The sequence below is a fragment of the Rhipicephalus sanguineus genome, chromosome 11, assembly GCF_013339695.2.
Source record: "Rhipicephalus sanguineus isolate Rsan-2018 chromosome 11, BIME_Rsan_1.4, whole genome shotgun sequence".
Taxonomy (NCBI): Eukaryota; Metazoa; Arthropoda; class Arachnida; order Ixodida; family Ixodidae; genus Rhipicephalus; species Rhipicephalus sanguineus.
The window spans coordinates 134431234-134452932 of NC_051186.1; the positions used below are offsets into that span (position 1 = coordinate 134431234).

The following is a 21699-nucleotide window of genomic DNA, read 5'->3' on the forward strand; positions in this document are numbered from 1 at the left end:
TGACGATCCTAACTGCCCTGCGAGATCGAAAGAACTTCAGGTGCTAGAAATTATTGAAAGGATACGACGCTCTCGTTGAGAAGCTCTAGCAGAAGTTCAAAGCAGGACACAGGGATATGCCGGTGTAACAGCCCGTCAGACTCTCGGCATGGACGCAACATTTTTCTACTACATTTCAGCTGTGGTAGAGAATGCGGTAGGAAAGGTTCTCGAAAAATTTCTATTAAATCTGTCCGACTAATTGACTCAGGTTATATCTTCCCATTTGGCTGGTGTTTCTGAGACGATCACAAAGCGCTTCCCAACTCCTATCGCTCCAATCAATAAGCCTGCTGAACATGATTGTTGCCCCCACCAATTATGGAGCAGGGCCGTCTTCCTCTCAGAAGACTGATCAAGATTACATCTCTGATTCAGATTCAATGAGCAATTGGGACGTCGATATGGATGCCCGTATTCTCAAACGCACCAGATCGCCTACTAACAAGCTCCGTAATTCTTCGAATCCAAAAACAAAGAAGTGTGTGAAGGAATCCGTGACTAGGACTGAGTTGTTGAAAGAAAGTATTTTAGAGCAGGCAGTTTCCGCTGCTCGTCTATCATCATCATAGGGTGTTTTAGGGTGCTTCAGTGGAACTGCCGTTCAATTCTCTCTGCAGCTACAGATATATTATACCTTATTTCTCAGCAATCTCCCGACATTGTACTTTTACAAGAAACTTGGTTGTCAGCTGATCAGAACCTTTATTTTGAAAAACTATCAATGCTTTCGATTGGACAGAAATTCACGTGGTGGAGGATTAAGTGTTTTCATTTCTTCAAAATTTTGCCATAGAGCGAAGATAGCTTATAAAGCAATATCGTCTGACTATGAAGTTTTGATAGTGGAATTAAACCTTCCTGGCTGCGCTCGACTATCCATAGTTAATAACTATTTTCCTGCTGGGATACAAGATGAAAGCGCTCTTGACGTCACTCTGAGCTTTTGCAAAAAGAACATTCTGTTTGCGGGCGACTTCAACTCTCATCATGTGTCATGGGGTTTCCACACAGACACATCGGGAAAACGGTTATAGGACTGGACTAACACATACAACTTTATATGTCTAAATTACAAAGTTGCCACTTTTGTTTGACGTACCTCGAGATCCGTTTTAGATTGAACATTCGCTAGCTCATGCGTTTTAGTCTCGTCTTGGACTGTGCTTGATACTGCTACAAGTAGTGATCACCATCCACTTGTATTTGAAGTCAAGATCCCAGTATTATTGGTAGACTACCAGGCGCAAAATTTTGTAAACTACTCCAAATTTAAAAAGAATTTACAGTCAACTTTGTCATCCTTGTCTAGTATGGAGAGAAATGTTAAAGCTATGAGTCTTTGCTCAGTTTTAAAACGTACCATAACAAAATCACAGTTCACTATATCGTCAGCAAAAGGAAATTCAGTGTGTGCATGGTGGAATTCGGATTGTGCAAGGGATTATAGACGCCGAAAAGCTGCCTAGAAGAAACTTCTTATAAACCAAAGTCCTACTAATTGGCGAAATTATTTGTATGCTAAAGCTATGTTTAAAAGAGCAGTATCATTAGCGAAAGATGAATATGACGAAAAACGATATAATTTTCTATCCAAGAGTGGTAATAAAAAAGCTCTGTTTAGATTTCTTCGTAGTCGTAAGGCTATTGCAGCGCCCGTAAACATTGATTCGGTTATTCTTTCACCTAAGGAATTGGCAGATTTATTAACTGAAATTGCATCGGGCCTTGAAAAGCGATTTACATCACAGTTACAACTGAAGTTTGTAAAGCATTCATGTGTGAACGATTTTATCGAAGTAAATATGGAAGAACTTGCGCATGTCATTCGCCTTCTCCCTAATTCAGCTCCAGGCCCAGATGGAATTACGTCAGAAGTGTTAAAGATATTATCCGATATTTCTCCAGAAGATCTTCTTAACGTCGTCAACCACTCCCTTAGAAATGGCTGGATTCTTCCTGACTGGAGACTTACAAAAGTTGTTCCCCTTCTTAAAAAACAGGGAACGGGAATGCAGATAGACAACATTAGACCAATCGCTCTAACGTCCCATGTCGTTAAATTAATAGAAAGAATTCTATAGATAAGAATTATGAAGTTTATCACAGATAATGCAATACTGAGCGCGTGCCAGATTGGATTTAGACCCGGTTGCTCGATATGGTGTGCTCATGTCGATTTAGAGGCTCGTATAAAGCTTGCCCGGCACAGAAGACAATTATCGGCTTTAGTAACCCTAGATTTAGCCAAGGCATATGATAGCGTTGAACATATCATTCTCCTCAATGCCCTAAACGAATTAAATTTTCTGCAATATATTACAAATCGGATGTACGAATTTTTAAAAGATAGAAAGTTTTATTGCTCCCAATGAGGCGGTTCTACGTCCAAGTATAGTCAAACGAGAGGTGTTCCTCAGGGCTCTGTTCTTTCGCCTGTTTTATTTAATATCTTATTAAGTTCGATTCCACTGTGTGATAAGGTACAAGTGTATGTATACACAGATGACATTGTGTTTTTCACATTTGATTATGACATACATTTACTCCACTTAACGTTACAATCATATTTAGCAACATTAGACTCCTGGTTTGAAGATATTCGAATGAAACTAATAGTTACCGAAAGTGCCATAATTGTTTTACCTTTAAATATGCCTCTTAATATTTCTCTTCACTACCGACAAGAAAGAATTCCCCAAGTGGACTGTATTAAATATCTGGGAGCAATATATGATGAAAAACTGAGCTGGTGTAGTCACATTGAACATGTTAAAGCTAAGGCTACACGCGCTGTCGGAATGATAACTAAACTTGGTCGGCTCCGTTCCGGGCTACGCAGAGGTACTCTGATCATGATTTACCGTATGTACGTTCACCCGATTCTTGAATTTGGTTGCGTGCTTTTTTCTGGTGGGCCAGCATACAAGATTAATCCTTTGATTCTCTTTGAGCGAGAAGCTCTTCGGAGTTGTCTTGGTGTTCCTAAACTTACAGCTAATAGCGTTTTGTATCAAGAAGCTCGCGTACCCACTCTTGCTTGCAGATTCCGTATTTTGACAGCTAAAATATATTTAAAATTATATGAGTCTACTCCAAGACGGTTGCAATTCGTATTTTTTGCTGAATCGAGTGCTTTTTTCAATGAGCACTGGTCCCGTTTCCATAAACCTCAGATTTTGTTTGTTTAAACATTACAGTAACCCCTAAATGTTAATATATCCAAAATCATTCCATTAGATAAATACATATCCAATGTAAAAATAGAATTCGACGACATATTCCCAGCAAATGCCAAACTCTTGCCCTCTAAGTATTTAATTGGCATATTAGAAGATCACCTCTTACAATTAGGAATTAATAATGCAATTGCAACAGATGCATCCATGAATGATAAGAGAGCAGGTGTGGGTATCTTCTCCCAATCATTATTGGGTGAAGCGTGCAAGGTGCTGGAGAAGGTGGCACTGGAGAGAATGCAGTGGATCGCCGACCAACTGGGCTTCTTCCCGGAGCAACAGACGTGCATCAGGCGACACCGGTGCACCGCCGACTCCATTGCAGACGTCGTCGCCACCCTGGAGGACGTGAAGAGCTGCGGGGACGTGGCCATGCTGCTGCTGGTGGACGCACAGAGTGCCTTCGACGGCCTCCCTCACGTGGTCGTCGAGGCAGCCATGGTCCGGCTTTGCATGAGTGGGTGCCTCCGAGGCTTTGTGTCCGCTTCCTGTCCGGGAGGACCTTCTGCGTCCGTGTTGGATGAGCGACCAGCCAGCCTAGGGACATCACTGCCGGTGTCCCGCAGGGTTCTGTGCTAAGTCCTTTTCTCTTCAACATGGCGCTGACAGGTCTTCCAGCCTCCCTCCCAACAGACACCAGGTTCCTGGCCCGCTGCTCCGTCTACGCTGATGACGTGGCACTGTGGGCAAGGGGACCAAGGCCATCAGGAGTTCCTGCCATTCCTGCCATCAGGATATCGTGGGTACAGCGCAACATCAGAAGGAAAAGAAAACGACACACAGGAAAGAGCGCTGACTTTCAACTAGACTTTATTGAAGGTGCTTCGGCCGCTTTTATACATGGTGCAGGTACCGTGCGCATGCTCTATAACACGTGTGATTCTATGTATGATTACGCTAACTAAGAAAAGAATATTCTATATCAGATAACTGAAGAGAAGGTGTACTAATGCACTGATCCGAGGCCTTCCTGATAAAAAACGCTTCTATAATTTCTCTTTCATGCTTCGTTTTTGCTTTTTTCAGAAACCTTGTCTTATGGAATACAGGACTGTACTTGCATTCCTTGCAATGTATGGCCATATGGCTACCATACCCATTCTTGACGTTGTACGCATGCTGCCTAGCTCGATCATTAAAACATTGCCCTGTTTGACCTATATATAATTTTCCACAGGTTAACGGTATCTCATAGACAACATTTGATTGGCATTCTGTGAAGCTGTGCTCATGACGTATATTACATGGTCGATCATTCTTCTTGCAATTCAGGACACACACTTTTGAAAGCTTGCACGGGGCGGAAAACAACAAATTAATATCATATCTGGTTGCTATTTTCTTTATTTTCTTTAAGAATGGGTATGGTAGCCATATGGCCATACATTGCAAGGAATGCAAGTGCAGTCCTGTATTCCATAAGACAAGGTTTCTGAAAAAAGCAAAAACGAAGCATGAAAGAGAAATTATAGAAGCGTTTTTTATCAGGAAGGCCTCGGATCAGTGCATTAGTACACCTTCTCTTCACTTATCCGATATAGAATATTCTTTTCTTAGTTAGCGTAATCATACATAGAATCACACGTGTTATAGAGCATGCGCACGGTAGCTGCACCATGTATAAAAGCGGCCGGAGCACCTTCAATAAAGTCTAGTTGAAAGTCAGCGCTCTTTCCTGTGTGTCGTTTTCTTTTCCTTCTGATGTTGCGCTGTACCCACGATATTAAGCATGAACCAACTCGCCCAAATCAAGCTCTTGTTGCCATCAGGAGTTCGCTGCAGGCCGCCCTGGATACAGTGAACTCCTTCCTCGGAGGCATCGGCCTCAATGTCTCTGCCACCAAGACTGAGGCCCTGCTAATCCATTCACTCGCCGCGGCACGGGTCCACGTGAAGCAGCTGAGGGTCGGCAACCGCAGTCTCCCCTGGAGAAAGATGAGGTACCTGGATCCCCATTGCCAAGGCCGCCACCACCAAGGTCCGACGAGTCCAGGGGGCCATCGGCAAGCTGCAGCAGCGTGGCCGTGGATGCTCTTTGAAGTGGGCGCTGCGGCTCAACCAGGCTGCGGCGTCCTCTGTGATGCTATATGCCCTCCCGCTGGTGAACCTGACGCCTGCTGGATGGAATGCACAGAGGAGCCGTGAGGGCCATCCTGGGGCTCCCCAGGTGCTCTCCTGTTGCAGCTACGCTTGCGGAGGCGGGAGAGTGGCCCCTGAGGCTACGCATATTGACTGCCTTCACCATGCTGCCGACGGTGCAGCCCTTCTGGAACGCCTGTGCAGCCTGCCAGGATCCAGGATGGGAGGCCTCGTCCCGTTGTACCATCAGATGGTTCCAGATCCGCCTGCTCCTGTTGCTTCTCCGCCGCCACACCACCGGCCCCCGGAGGTGCACCTCCACTTGGACGGGGCAACGAAGTGATGAACTCCTGCAGCAGCACTACAGCAGGCAGCCACATGCAAGCTCCAGGAGCAACTGGAGGGCCGGCTGCAGGTTTTCACGGACGGACCCATGATGCCAGGCGGCACTGTGGCGGCTTCTTACGTCGTACCTGCATGGACCAGCAGCAGGCAGTGTAAGGTGCCTTTCCCGGCGAGCTCCGCGGCTGCAGAATTGGCCGGACTGCAGATCCTGGCCAACCATCGCGGCACCGGGCTGACCGGAAGCCTCCTGGCAGCCAAGTACCGGGCCCTTGCTGCATCTGGCACGTCCGTCTCTTTCCACTGGTTGCCCTCCCATGTGGGCATAGCTGGTAACAAGGAGGCGGACACGCTTGCCAAGGCAGCACACCAGCCTGGCACTCCCATCTCAAGGCCCGTCTCAAGAAGCTCCTGGTCACGGTCCACCCAGACTCAAGGGTAGCCAATGGACGAGGACCAAGGCTGCTACCAGAGACGGGCCTCTCCAGGAGGGATCGGTCTGCCCTGCTGCGCCTGCAGACCGGCTGCGTGTGGACCGCTGCCTGCCGCCACGCTAAGGGTCGCTGCGCCTCCCCAGCCTGCAGTCGCTGCGGTGACCCTGAGACCCTCGAGCACCTCCTCTGTGATTGCCCTGCCTTGGCACAGGAACGCTCAAGGGTCACTACGGCCTACCGGAGACAGGACCTGCCTGCCTTCACACTAGAACAGTGCTCTTCCCGTCCCGTCCCCACCTGCCAGCACTCCGGAGCCTGGTGGAGTTCCTGGACGAAACGGGAATAGCCGCCGACAGATGAGCTGGAACCTTGCCGCCCCTGCCCTTGCTGCCGACTTGCCTGCTACTCCGGCCATGGTGAACGAGACACAACGACACCCTACACACTTCTATCCTCTTTCATTTCCCCTTCCCCTAGACACTGCGCTGTGCTCCCCATAGGGTTGCAGAAATTAGTGTCTCTTCCTCCACATAACCACAAACAACAACTTCTTGTTCGTGCGCTTCGGTGGTTCTTTCTTTGTGTGGTAACTGTGGCGCTGTAGGCAAGTGTACTCTATCGGTCTTGCGGAGTTACCCTGACGGCCCGCAGTCCCGCAACTGTTGCACTGTGCTGCAGCTTGGGTTAATAAACCCTTGTTTGTTGACAACCTGCCTCGAGTGTCTTTTCTGCGCCGTGCTGGAGAGTTGACGAACCAGGCTGTAGCGTCTTTGTTCGCTGCGGCAGTGGAGAACATCGCTTCCCTTCCCGGTCGCCTCGTAGGGTAAGCTTCTCGCAAACCCATCTCCACAACCACACCGCCTGACACGAGCGACGCGTCGAAGAAGCCTTGCTCGGTCGTTGGCTGTGTGCCGATGACGTATTTGCTGACGTCGTGTTACTTTGCCGAAATGGGCATAGTCACAAAAGCGGGCTACGCTCAGCCCTCTATGCTGCTGAAAAGCGTGGGAAGGCCGAGCGAGAAACTGAAACCAGCCGAAGCGGGTTGTTCTATACCCTGTAACTTCCTTATTATAGCACTTATATGCAAAATTCTTGAGGCAGCATGTTCACATCATACAAGTGTGCAGTTGTCTTTTCATCCCAAATTTTGGACTAAGGGTTTGTAGGTTTACTGTCCCTTTAAAGGGATACTGAACAAAAATTGGAAAAATTTATGTAAACATCGAAATTCCACATGAAAAATGACTGTTCTGCTAAACTGCGTTTTTTTCGCATATTTTTAACAGTTGGCTGTATTTTTGAAGGTTTGTCAGTGCATGCCAGGCTGCTCTTCAACAGCCGTGACGTCAAATGTCCTCGCGGTGGATGCAGGGTGCATGTTTTAGGACGCAGCTCTTAGGCGTCCATTCCTGCGTTGAGCGCTGTCGGCGGTGGCGTAACCGATAGAGCGAACGAAGATGAAAGAGAGCGAATGCGGAGTCTGTCAATATTGCGAGCCACTGGCCTCTCACCGCGCTTTCTTCTTTCATCACGCGCGCTGGCCCCTCGGTCGGAGCTCGTGCACATGCAGGGCAGGCACGTGCACTGCGGCTATCTTGTAGCATACCGCGGAAACAAATGAGGACAAATAGGAAGTACAGGTTGAACACAAGCGGCTGGCTTCGCTTGTCGTAACGAGGCTGTTGGCATTTCGCTTGGTTCACGACGCCTGCAATGCACAGAGTGGTGTGCATAGCACTCGAGCGCTAGCAGTTTCTGCGGCAATATGTAACGAATGCTACATTGCTACAACTGCAGATAGCCAAAACTTCAAACACAGTTGGCATTGCCCCAACATGAAGCTGCGCTCAGAATTCGCATTAGGCCGTATCGTAATCGTCGGTGAATTTTTTCCTATCCTGTGTGAAGGTGTTTATTTGACAAGAGTCAGCGACAATGCGCAATGGCAACATTCAAGGCAAAGCACGGACACTCAGCGCGAGCGGCGTCTTTTCAGGAGAAGCCAAAGAGGACGACCTACTAGAAGGCGCTGGAGAGCGCAACCCATTACTTAGCTCCAAGGCTTCACTACAATTACCCCGGGTACAAAAAGGGAGCCGCCAGGCGACCTAACAGCTTGTCAATATGAGCAGGTCATAATGGGCCTTGAGGCGCTCCACGTTAACAATGTGGCGCCCTCGATGGCCCGTGTCTGAAGATGGTTCGATCAGGTAGCTGACCGGGGATGTGCGCTCGACCACACGGTAGGGGCCTTTGTATTTCGGCAGTAGTTTTGAATAGAGGCCAGTTGCAGTGGCAGGGACCGAGAGCCATACGAGCGCTCCAGGGAGGAACGTGGGCTCACAAGTGGTGGTGCCACCGCAAATGCTCTTCTGCCGCTTTTGGTCCTGCGTAGTAAAGGTTCTGGCAAGCTCGCGACACTCCTCAGCAAGTCTGGCTGTGGCAGAAATAGGCGCACACTCCGATCGATCCGGCTTGTATGGAAGTATTGTGATGGTGTGCGACGGGTGCCTTCCATACAATAAGAAGGGTGAAAAACCAGTAGTGCTCTGAGGGGCGGTATTATAGGCGTAGGTGCCGAAGGGCAGAATGGCATCCCAAGTTGTGTGATCGGCGGCGACGTACATTGAGAGCATGTCACCGAGCGTGCGGTTAAAGCGTTCGGTTAGGCCATTCGTCTGCGGGTGGTAAGCAGTAGTTTGCGGTGAACAGCATGGCACTCTTTGAGAATGGCTTCGACGACTTCGGACAAGACATGGCCTCAATCACTGAGAAGCTCCTGGGGTGGACTGTGACGCAGTATGAAGGCGGCAACATCGTGCGCTGTAGCCTCTGGGAGGGTGGCAGTTTCGGCGTATCGCGTTAGATGGTCAACAGCGACCAGAGCCGTACCCAGGAATATTTTTCGGGGGGTGTTTGTGTGTAGAATGGCTAACTTTGGCAACAGGTGGTCGCTGTGAAGGCGTGCAAGTATTTTAGTATCACCTGAAAAGTTAAAGCATGAAAAAATTTCAGGGGGCGTCAGAACCCTCTCAACCCTCCCTTAGTTACGGCCCTGACAGCGACGATGGCCTAGCGGTTAGCAGCCGACGTCAGAGGAAGTGGTCCACACAAATCGATGCCCATGCGCCCAAACGAACGGTTAGGGCAAGGTAATGGTTGTAGACCAGCTGGTGACACGTGTGTTGAAGGTTTTCAGCGTTGGCAATCGAGGCAGGAGCGAACGAACTTCTGCACGTGGCAGTACATCCCTCATCAGAAGTATCGCTGTCGAATGCGGTGGTAAGTTTTGGGTACCCTGGAGTGCGTGCATTCCGAAAAAGAGTGGAAGGACTCGCATATTTCAGAACGCAGACTGCGGGGTATCACAAGTAGCCACAGGCGGCCGTCGGCGTTGTAATTGCGTCGGTGCAGTAGGTCGTCACGAATGACGAAATGGTGGGCTTGACGACGGAACGCACGAGTGGTTGGTGTTGCTGACGGATCAGTGAGCAAGTCTATCAGCGAGGTGATAGACTTGCTAGAATGTTAGAATGTTAGAGCAGGGGGCATTGTCGTCAGGCAAGGGGGAGCGCGAGACGGCGTCGGCGTCAGCATGCTGGCGTCCGTTGCGGTACAGCATGTGGATGTCATAGTCTTGCAGGCGAAGTGCCCAGCGAGCGAGACGACCCGAGGGATCCTTCAATGACGACAGCCAGCATAGTGCATGATGGCCGGTGACGACATCAAATGGGCGACCATACAAATAAGGTCGGAACTTTGTAAAGGCCCAGATGATCGCCAGGCACTCTTTTTCTGTGACGGTGTAATTGGTCTCGGCTCCAGTAAGCGTACGACTTGCATATGCTACGACATATTCGGCGAACCCTGGTTTGCGCTGCGTAAGAACAGCACCGAGGCCTACACCAACCACTCACACTACGCTTGCTACTTACCTTTCTCTACCTCTACTTTACATCTCACTCTCCCGCTTCCACAAAGGAACTGAGATGGGATCTACCCGGAAGCATTGTTTGTTGCCAATACCAATCGTACTGGTTAGAGGAACCGCAGCGGGAAAAGAGAAGGTTGAGAGATGCGAGGGACGGCTGGCAAGGTTGTCATGCCTGTTTCCTCTAGTTCACGGCGCGGGCACTAGATGTGTCAGTTTGTGAAAAATGCATTAAATTCATTATTTTCCACCAGTTTCTGCTTAAAATGAAGGTTGTGTCTATCAATTCCAGCACCCACTTTTGAGAACACACAATTTTTAAAGAAGGCAAACGGCAAAACAGAACATGAAATCGTGGAAGCGTTTTTTTACCAGGGAAGCAGGAGACAGTTGCCTCAGCAAGCCATCTATTTTGCTCACTGACGCTGAGATTCAATATCTCAAAGGTTTCATATGAATCAGTTCTTTTACCGTGTTTTTTGTTGGTCATCCTCTAATTTTCCATCGACACACTCCCAATCATTGTTATCGCGGTAAGTGAGCCTGTGGCTCGAAAATGGATTCTTGATTGTTTTTGTTTTTGGTCGGTTTTTTTCCGTTGCTTGTTCATCCTTGTTAGGAAATGGTTTTATCGGTTTGCCACTTTTGTTCATTTCATCTGAGTGTGGAAGATGCGTGCGCACAGTGTAATTCATGTACACGTGTTAGCTTTCAGTGAAAATGTAGTTTGCATACCTGATGCTTTTGATTGGCGGTTTGATTGGAATGGCATGCTCGGTTCGATGCGCTGTAAAAACGAGCGGTTGGTGCAATAAAGGTGTCAGTTGTAAGTTCAGCGCTCGTCCAGTCTACTGTGTTCCTGCGCCCTCGTCCTTTTTTGCGCTATTTTTCCCCAGCTAAGCATGTACCAACTCGCCCAAATCAAAGTCTTGCTTGAAAATCTTGGCAGCAAGCAATTTTGTCAGTGGTCTGCTGGCAGAGGCAACACATGTCGAAAACCACACTCTCCAATCAGTTATGTGCATTCGGCATGAAATCAGCGTTGGCCAGCCTGCACACGAAGGCTTGAAACCACAAAGTTTCAAGTAATCGCCTATAAAGCAAGACACGTGTCATCGTACTTTAGGTAACACACGAACAAAGGAAGGATGATAAACATGACACAGCACTTTTTTTCCTCTTTTTGTCCCGTCGTAAAGTTGCGCTGTTACCCAAAGTACGATGAATCAAAACACCTTGCTGTCTTGCTCCGAAATACCTTTATAGCACCATCAGTTAAGGTGTTATCTGAGCATTTCTCAACCTTGCTGAGGTATACATCACTAAGAACAGAGGCACTCTTAGAGCTAATGCAAATTTCCAGTTTCTGCACAAAAATGACTTCTCTCCACCCAGCCAGCATAGACTGAACACATGGAAATTCCAGGAGACCCCCACTGAAACATATGTCTGTGAAAAAACCAATTTGTGGGCTTTTTCACTGATACAGACCGACACAATTTAAAAGCTTGTCATGTGGCAGAGAGTAATAGAGGTCTTCGTACTCAAAGCTGCACAACTGCCCGAGTTGTTCTCTGTCAACCCGAGTGAGTTATGCGCAAGGGTCAAGAAGGTTGAATGACCCCATCTGCATGTGTCACTCACAGGCATTATCAGCTCTCTCCTGCAAGGTAAGCTGGTGGCACGCTATTGTTTTAGTGTTTGGGTGAAAACGTTTATCAGCACTTAGAAAGACAAACAAATAATGACAATTATTAGGTTATGAGACTTGACCCATGTGAGCGGTTTTCTTGGTCATCAACTTTAAGCCCTAGATCATGAATCACTTTCTGCATGTTAAAGGGCCCCTAAACAACCTCCGCTAATTTTTTAAGATTTCAAGTGAATGCACCTGTAGAGTTCAGATTGCCATAACGGTCACCAATGCCGAATGTGGCAGCCCTATAAGCCGCGAGCACGCCACGAGATAATTAAAAAAAAAAACAATTCCTTTGTCCTTTTCCGGACCTTTCGGTATTCCCAGCGTTGGCCGTGACGTCACCACTTGCATTTGGTCATGTCTGTGGAAAAAAGAACCTGTTTGTCTGCACGCACGTACGTGCACTCGCCGCTCTTCCTCCTCGCACGGTGAGCAGGAGCACTCGGCTAGCAGGAGAGACGAGCTGACGAACAGAGCGTAGCGAAGGAAAGAGTCAAGCGAGCGAGGGCCGCTTTTGGATCATCAAAAGCGATTAACTCAGCTATTACGGCACCGTTTCGAGAAGTTCTCATGGCTACGTGTTTCTTGAAGACTCATGCACAACTGCAACACCGCAACTAAATTTTGATCTTGTCGGATTGCATGCGCAACCTAGTGTCTTCAATGCGGCGCCTCGGCTCATAATACATTTACGCAGAGGTGTAACTAAGGTGAACCTCCCGTTGAAAGACGCACCTCTGTCCCCACTGGCCTGAAACCCACTGTCACATATAGGAGGTGACAAATAAAATGTGATAGAAGAAGAGGAAGACGTCAAGCGTAGCCTGACGTGTAACTGCACGACGAGAAGAAGAGAAAAACGAAGGAGAAGATATAAAAGAGAAGATGACGGGGGCAGAGGGGCCCTGGGTGTTCGATCGGGAGCGCGTGAGGCGGGCACAAGCGTCGCCGGCCTGTGTTCCGGGCACTCCGGCTCCCTTTGTTCTACGGCATCGCGCCGTAGTCTCGTGCTCCATCGCTCTACGGCACCGCACCGTAGTCACCGGCCATTCAAGGACACGTCCTGGGAACTGGATGGCAGGCGCGAACACCCGCAGCGGCCAGGAAGCGTCATCTGCTTGTGTCCCGAGCGCTTCGTCCTGCGGCACCGCTCCGTAGACCTCGCCTGAGCCAGTCCTGTTCCCGTGAAACGCTGACCAGCGCAAGTAGACGCTAAGGTCAGTGAACTCCGAGCCCCCCAGCTTCAAGCACCACGCCAGCTCGCGTTCTGCAACCGGTAAAGCCTGCGGCATCGACACATCGACTCGAACGCCGACGTTAAGCAAGTGTCCCGACAACGCCTCGCCTCATCATGCATCGGCACAGAACGCCGTGAGTTGTTTGAGCGAAGAACGCTTCGAACTGTATAGAAGTTTGTTTCCTTCACTTGTTCTTTTTGTCATAGCTTTATTTTGTGCCGGTATGTTTTATATGTTTGCAGTGGTTTGGGGTAAAAATGTGTGTTTTTCTTTTTGTGTGTAATTAAAATAGGTGTGTGTAACGCTCTCGTCTCATCCGTTCATTCTAGCCGACTGTTGTACGGAGATCCGTGACACCCACCACGGTCACGATTCAATGTGAACTGCTGGATAGGGGTCACTGCCACTCCGATTGCACGCGGAGCGATTCCAAGGAGGGACAGGTTCGCATGCGCCGATTTGTTGTGTTCATATTTTAATTAAGAACCCCTATATTCTCTGGGTTGTTTAGAGGACCTTCAACACTGTCTACGTAGTATGAGATTCGGTTGTCAAGTCCTGCTAAGTCTAACACAGCTGAATCTCCTTAATTCAAACTCCAAAGGGACAGAAAATCTGCTCAAATTAACCAGAGTTCCAACTAGCGGGGGTCCCTTTAATTAGTGGAATAGTGCACAATACAGTGGAACCCCTCTATGTAGCAACCGCTACATTCCTGGGTGCTACGTTTTCCCAGCTTCTAGCTTGTTTTTGTCAGTCCCGGCACAGTTACCAATGCGTTGAGAGCTCCGCTGTAACGTCACAACTGCTCTGGTGAGATATGCCGCACACTGGCACACCGAGCTGGCCCAAGTGGTCATGAAGAGTCACCACCTTGACTTTTCATGCAGCTTGGCCTAGCTTGACTATGGGACTGGTCATCCGTGACATTTTCGATTCGTTCCAGCAAAAACAGATCCCGTGATATGTACAGTACTCACGGATTGAAACAGCATAATTTAGGGCTAACACACATAGAGTAGACTCTCGTTAAACGGAACCGGAAGGGACCAGGAAAATGTGCTCCGTTTAACAGGAGTTCTGTTTACTGAGAGAGGAGCAGGGGTGCAGAATCCAAGTATGAAACCAATCACATTAGGGGCAGTAGTTCTGTTTAAGCAGCAGTTCCGTTTAAGAGATTTCCGTTTACTGAGAGTCTACTGTACTTTCATTCCCACCATCTTCAGTTCGGGTCGTATCGGTGCAATTTCAACTTGAACTCGTAGATCAGAGCCAACACTACCTTTAGAGACATGACGTGCTTACCTCGAGCAATTGCGCATACTAGTAGTCATACTAAAAAATTTGATGCCGCGTTTGAATTCGTGAGTACTGTACATGCTATTTTCAACATGGCGACTATGATGCCACGCTGTTAGTAAAAGAAAGGCCTCCAAGAGCGACTCTGCTTGTCACTGTTGTGTTCGCGTGGACTCGTTGCCCAGGCATCTCACGGTCTTCTTGCACTGTCTTTTTCTTTTCCTCGTGGTGGTTGTGCAAGTTTGCTGCATGTGCTTAGTTCTTTCACACCTGCAACTGTTGGTGCCAATGATTATCTTTCGGAAGTACAAAGGTTATGTTTCTGTGAATGGCACCACTCTCACTTCCATGTTGTGTCTGTTGACGAGATCGTGGCTGAGAATGCCGAATTGCCAATGCATGCAGCAGTAACACAGTTTAGGAGGAGGGGCCATATTTGCGCCAGTAGGAGAAGGAAAAGGACTGGGCCCCTGCCAGCGTGCGAGATGCTGTCACGTACTAGTGGCACGTGAAACATGACCACATATTTCCACCAGCTGAGCATGTGTGTCACGAGTAAAGGGGGCACGAGGCGCGTGCCGAGGTGGCCGTCGACCTTGGTGTCGACCGAGCCAGGCTTCCCGGGCTTGCAGCAGCCTCATCACAGCAGTTCTCAGGGCGTCTGCGGCACTACCCCCGCTTGACAAGACGGCCACCCACCGACAATCCCCGGAGAGCCATGTCGGCAGTTAGATCCAGTGGCACTGAGGAGAGGCAGAGAGTTAGGCCTAACCGGGAAAGACCGATGTTCTCGATGGAGAATGAAGCATCGGCGATGAAGACAATCAGCGAGGCGGCTGATCAACGACGACGACTCCGAGACGTCGACAGGAGCTTCAATGACGGGAAAGGGTGTCGACTTTGGCAGCAAACAGAGTCAGCGAACCCCATGAACAGTAAGAACATTCGATTGGGATAGCGACTGACTAGGCGCCATAATGGCCAGACTTTCAGGTTAGGGGAGCTAAGCATAGCTCGAATGTTTTGCGATGTGTTGTTAGTGATTGCGCACTAGCGTCGCATTTTCTAATGTTACTTTTTGTTGTAGATTTTGAGTGTGTGAATTTTGTTTGCCGTGGTGTGTGAGATAAAGTGTTTTTGCAGTGCGACCACAGTCTCTCCCGACTCTGTCTCTCTCCCAACTCCATTCCACATTGCAAGCGCTCCCGAGATAACGAGGCAATGTGCCTTCTAGTGTCCACAGACCGAACCCATGGTTGTGGGTTTGCAAAGCTGCGGCAGCTACTGATGTACTGAACTTTGGCTTGCATACTGCACGAAAAGCAGTCTGTGTGGACGGGCAATCTCTTTCAAATTAACCGTAGTGTATTTCAGGTTCGAATCAAGGAGAGTTTTCCTCCATTCAATTATGTGTCGCTTTGCCAGGACTATTGTACCAGTTCAAATCATGCGAGTTCGAATAAGGGAGGTCCAACCATAGCAATGCATCAATGCAGGCCAAGTGATCCTCTTTGATCTCTTTTGAATCATCAGCAATTAGTTGCAACTGCTTCTGCACTGCTGCATTGTTGGGACCATAGTTGATCTCGGTATCTTCTCCCAGCAATTTTTTAGTTGTATGCACATCTAGTAAGTCAATGAGTAGCCTTGGGAATGTCAGCAATACCAGGAATAAGTTACTTGAGCGAAGGCATGTGCCGTAGTGTTTTTTTACTTACACGAGAAAGGTAAAAGGATTAGTGGTGCGCATTGCAAGTTTGCTGCCGTGCCCCTTGGTCGGGCCATCACGGTGAGCCCCTTTTCTATTCCATGAGGGCCAGTTTGTCGATGGGTAACATTGAAACCAATGTCTGTATTGGTCGCCGAAGTACCTGCAAGGTGCTATGCTAGTATCACATACATTGCTGATAATCATAATTTCAGGCACCTGCAAGCTTGCTTCAATGGGTAGTGTCATGATAGCATCACCAACAGAGCGATGACGAAGCCGACTCTTCCTTGCACAGTTCTCTGTGCTTTTGCTACCCTGCGGTTGGAATCATGGTGTATACTTAAACACTTCCCGGCAGCCACTCCACCTTCGGGCACTGATCGAAGTAATGCAGCCAGAGAAGAATGTATTGCCATAATTATAAATAATTATGTACACTTCGGATGACAATACCGAGTGCTTGGCAACTGAAACGGGATACTCGGAGCGCGTGGCTGCTGGCGGTGAGGGTGACAGTGAAAGTGTCCATTACACATGGTGACTGCATCCAGTACACAGTCATTCAGTCTGTAGTTCTTTGTGGTACCAGCGGAGCAGTGCTTGCCATAGCTTCGAGACCGTGCTCATGTGCCGCACGGCGCAAAGCAGCTGGAGCTGGCAGGAATGTGTTTCGAAGGAATGTAGCGCTCTGCTGGGTCCCCACTGAGAACCACAGACTGAACAACTGTTAACCGGATACGGCCATCACCTGTAACGAACGCTTTCACCGTCAACCTTGCTGCCAGCAGCCACGCGCTCCAAGTATTGAATTATTATCGTTGAGCACCGTACCTGTAATGCGTGTTTAAGTTTTTGAAGATGACAGTTCCAGTGTTGGAATCTGCCTACATATGTTAAAGAATTTTTGGAGAAGATTTGCCAAGCACTGAAATAAAGCAAAAAAAATTGGCAGAATCACCACTTCATGGATGACAAACTGAGCAGTGAGTGTCTCAATTCGCTTGCTACTTATATCGGGCACGAGTAACAACCCTCAACAAACACATGCCACACTCTGTAGCACAGCTATGAAAAATGATGCATACTCTCGAATGTGGATGATGTTTTAGCAATACCAAGTCTCAAATAGGATCCAAGGAGCAAGTGAGGTTCATCAAAAAGCACATTCGTTTATTGTGCTTTATTGATGGCAGGCATTCTAATGTATCATTAGGCAATGTTTGGTTGTAGCAGTTACTTGAAGAAGCAAGCATACCTGTGTGGCCGGCTGTCCATGAAACAGGCCCCAACCAAGCAGAAGCAGCCGTGTCTGGGCTTCTCTGGGGTTCACGCAGTACTCGACATTGGCTGTGCACATCTTGTGCTGGTGGCCCTCCCTGCCGTCCTCTCCCACAGCCAGGTCGATCTCAATGCCACGCCACCCTGTAGGCAAGACTACGTGTCCATCCAGCAAGGCTGCATAACACTTGCGTGCTGTTCGAAGAGGAGGTCCCAATGCTGCCTGCACAGAGGAAGGAACAACAATGACTTGTGCACTAGCCATACAGTATATACGCTATTCATGTGGTATTTCTTCTGGCTGTAGTTGAATGGCACTAAATATTCTTCACAATTCAATGAAACTGTGTTAAATAATGGTTATTAGCATTACGAATTGCGAATTGCACTGAAGCACATGAAGGAAGAAAAATTTCCACTTCTTTCCTTCATGAAGGAAAAGGCAGTATCAAGGCTTGGAGTACGATGCTTTTTATCCTTGGACGGTCTCGTGCTTATTGAAAAGAAGGCCTGTAGGAGGACTTTTCTGACACATGGTGTGGTAACATCCATGCTGTAGATTTAGTACTTCTTTACCATACAACAAGCAAGCTATTGGTTTTATGCACTAATGTTAACAGTTCTAGAGTAAGGCAAGGAACTGGTGTTTATTCATTGTGTTTTAACAGAATAAAACTGACCCACTTACAAGCACAGAAAAAGAAAAGGCACAGGCAAACTAACTGGACCATAGTCGAAAAGTTGCCATAAATTGGATCAGGTCAGATGAGCATGAGCAGATACAGTTAGGCCATGGAGTAAGTTCAGCTCAAGAGGCACACTTTGGAAGTGATGTTTCATTTTTAAAAACAAAAGCACGCTGTCATACCAGACTACCGCTTCACAATGTAGCTTGAGCCCAGGTGACAGCAAAATATGCATTTGCTTATTATTTTATTAAATAATAATTACTGGCGCCCACTGCTCTCGAGACTACTTCCTTTTGGCCGAGCAAGAGGTCGACAAACTTCGTTGCCAGAGAAGACCTCATCTGAAGAGCGGAAGAAGTCTTATTGCTCGAAAGAATTTTAAATGCCCATGCGACAAGAGTACAAAGTTCATTCTAAAGGCTGTTTATAATTATAGCACATTATTACCTAACAAATATGGCCTACAGTAACAAAGGTATGTTGTGACACCCATTGCCATTGAGAACAAAAGAAGGGGATTTTTTCGAGGAGCTCGTTTCTTTGTTAGACACAACTAAATGAGTCCAAAAAGAAATTAGGCCAAGGAAAGCATAGAGGACATTAATTGCGGTCTTTAACTATGTTGTAATAATTATGAGGTAAATTGAAACGAACTAAAATGGATAAAAATTTACCCTTTCAGTCTATGGGATTCGATCCCACTACCTGGCGCTGGCCAACACTCCCAACGCTTACACACATAAAAATACCCAACAAAGTGGACAGGGAAGCTCCTTTCATTGTAGCTCGATTGGTAGACGATAGGACACGCAATCTGAAGGTTGCAGGTTCGGATCCCCCCGAAGCAAAAGGAGATTTCTCGTCCACCCTTCAATTTACATCACACTACAGTTAAACACAATAATTAAGCTTTCCTTGGCCTAACTGTCCGTTGGATTCAATTGGCCAATACCATTATCATCACTCACAAAGTACACTTCTCATTCTCATGTAGCAGCACAGTGACACTCCGTGCATATTGTCACGTGGTCGTGACGTCGACGAAGACAGCAGTCGGCGTTTGCAGAATGAAACTGTTTATTTGGCCGAACTTGTGGCCGGGAAAATGAGAACTAGAACTACAGCAATACACGCTGTACAATGATAGCGGCGAACAGGGCGTCGTCCGTCGATCAACTGACAAGCGATCAAGCGCGTCGGCTTTTATACAGGCGCTATCGAACTTTCCAGCAATATCGCTGGTGGCGACGTTATCTCTAGACAAAGCTGGAACATTCGCGTGCGGCGCGCAATCTTAACAAACCGATCTACAACAATCGCGACGCTTCTAGAACACTACTTCGCGGACAGCGTCGAGCGTTGATAACCGTCCCTGCCGGTCAAACCCGAATACATCAAAACAAGACAAGAAGTGGGCGTGGCATTGCCCCCCTCTGAAAAAGCATCGTCCCGATGCTTGTGAAAGAACATAGAAGAGGAAAAAACAAGTGCATACACAACTAAATTACAATAACAAAGGAAAAGATAGAGTCCCCAGGCTCGCTAACGCGCAAAAAACGGCTTAAGGCGCACGACATGGACGATTTCAGGTCGCGCACGGCGCCGCTGAGAGTTCGTAATGCCGTCAGGGACAACCTCATAATCGAGTGCGCCGAGGCGTCGAAGTACCCTGTGCGGTCCGAAGTATCGTCGAAGAAGCTTCTCACTAAGTCCTCGTCGGCGTATTGGCGTCCATACCCATACACGGTCACCGGGCTGGTATTCCATGTGGCGTCGTCGAAGGTTGTAGCGGCGACTGTCAGTCGTCTGCTGGTTCTTGATCCGTAGGCGGGCGAGCTGTCGTGCTTCTTCGGCGCGCTGTAGGTAGGTGGTCACGTCGATGTTTTCCTCGTCGGTCACGTTTGGTAGCATGGCGTCGAGCGTCGTTGCCGGGCTCCGTCCGTAGACCAACTTGTATGGCGTCATCTGCGTCGTTTCCTGTACGGCCGTGTTGTACGCGAAGGTGACGTACGGAAGGATGGCGTCCCACGTCTTGTGTTCGACGTCGACGCACATGGCCAGCATGTCGGCAATAGTCTTGTTTAGACGCTCGGTGAGGCCGTTGGTCTGTGGGTGGTACGCGGTGGTGCGGCGGTGGCTTGTGTGGCTGTATTCCAAGATCGCCTGAGTTAGGTCAGCCGTGAACGCCGTACCTCTGTCGGTGATGAGAACCTCTGGGGCGCCGTGTCGCAAGACGATGTTCTCCACGAAGAACTTGGCTACCTCGGCGGCGCTGCCTTTGGGCAAGGCCTTTGTCTCGGCGTAGCGGGTGAGGTAGTCAGTCGCTACGACGATCCACTTGTTGCCGGAAGTCGACGTCGGGAACGGCCCCAGTAGGTCCATCCCGATTTGCTGGAACGGCCGGTGAGGTGGTTCGATTGGCTGCAGAAGTCCCGCTGGCCTAGTCGGCGGTGTCTTCCGTCGCTGGCAATCTCGGCAAGTCTTGACGTAGTGGGCGACGTCGGCAGCAAGGCGTGGCCAGTAGTATTTTTTCTGTATTCTGGCGAGCGTGCGGGAAACACCGAGGTGTCCAGCCGTCGGGTCGTCGTGTAGGGCCTGGAGGACTTCTGGTCGCAATGATGAGGGCACGACGAGAAGGTAGTCGGTTCGAAGTGGCGAGAAGTTCTTCTTCAGGAGAACGCCGTTCCGTAAGAAAAACGACGGCAGTCCTCGCTTGAATACCTTCGGGACAACGGCGGTCTTGCACTCGAGGTACTCAATAAGACCCCCCAGTTCCGCGTCGGTCCGTTGCCTTTCGGCGAAGTCGTCGGCACTTATAGTTCCGAGGAAGCAGTCGTCGTCGTCGTCTTGCGGCGGCGCGTCGACGGGGGCACGAGACAGGCAGTCGGCGTCAGAGTGTTTTCGTCCGGACTTGTACACGACGGTAATATCGAATTCTTGAAGCCTGAGACTCCATCGTGCGAGACGACCTGAAGGGTCCTTCAAGTTAGCTAGCCAACATAAGGCGTGATGGTCACTGACAACTTTGAAGGGCCTGCCATAGAGGTAGGGGCGAAACTTTGAGGTAGCCCAGAGAATGGCAAGGCATTCCTTTTCTGTTGTGGAATAGTTTGCTTCTGCCTTGGATAGTGACCGGCTAGCATAACTGATAACCCTTTCAATCCCGTTAGTCTTTTGCACAAGGACGGCACCGAGTCCTACGCTGCTTGCGTCGGTGTGTATTTCTGTATCGGCGCAATCGTCGAAATGCGCAAGTATGGGTGGTGTCTGCAGGCGTCGTTTAAGTTCTTGAAAGGCTTGCACTTGCGCTGTTTCCCACCTGAATTCCACGTTACTCTTCGTGAGAAGCGTCAGTGGTTCGGCGATCCGTGAAAAGTTTTTGACGAAGCGTCGGTAATAGGCACATAAACCGAGAAATCGGCGCACGGCCTTCTTGTCGGTGGGTGGCGCAAATTCGGTGATGGCAGCTGTTTTCCGCGGGTCTGGGCGCACTCCAGACTTGCTGATCACATGACCCAGAAACAAGAGCTCGTCATACGCGAATCTGCACTTTTCTGGCTTCAGGGTCAGTCCAGAGGTCTTGATTGCTTGAAGTACTGCCTCAAGCCGCCGGAGATGCTCGTCGAAGGTCGAGGAAAACACGACGACGTCGTCCAAATACACAAGGCATGTCTGCCACTTCAATCCGGCCAGTACGGTGTCCATGACACGCTGGAAC

General features: G+C 48.8%; 1 protein-coding gene across 1 annotated transcript in view; it reads right to left on the reverse strand.

Annotated features, from left to right (window-relative positions):
• Positions 1–21699, reverse strand: part of LOC119374598 (RNA pseudouridylate synthase domain-containing protein 1) — a 42509-nt gene that overhangs the window by 7384 nt on the left and 13426 nt on the right. The window contains exon 2 of the mRNA XM_037644769.2: positions 17270–17515. Within this exon, the coding sequence (XP_037500697.1) occupies positions 17270–17515 (246 nt within the window). The remainder of the gene's footprint in view (positions 1–17269; positions 17516–21699) is intronic.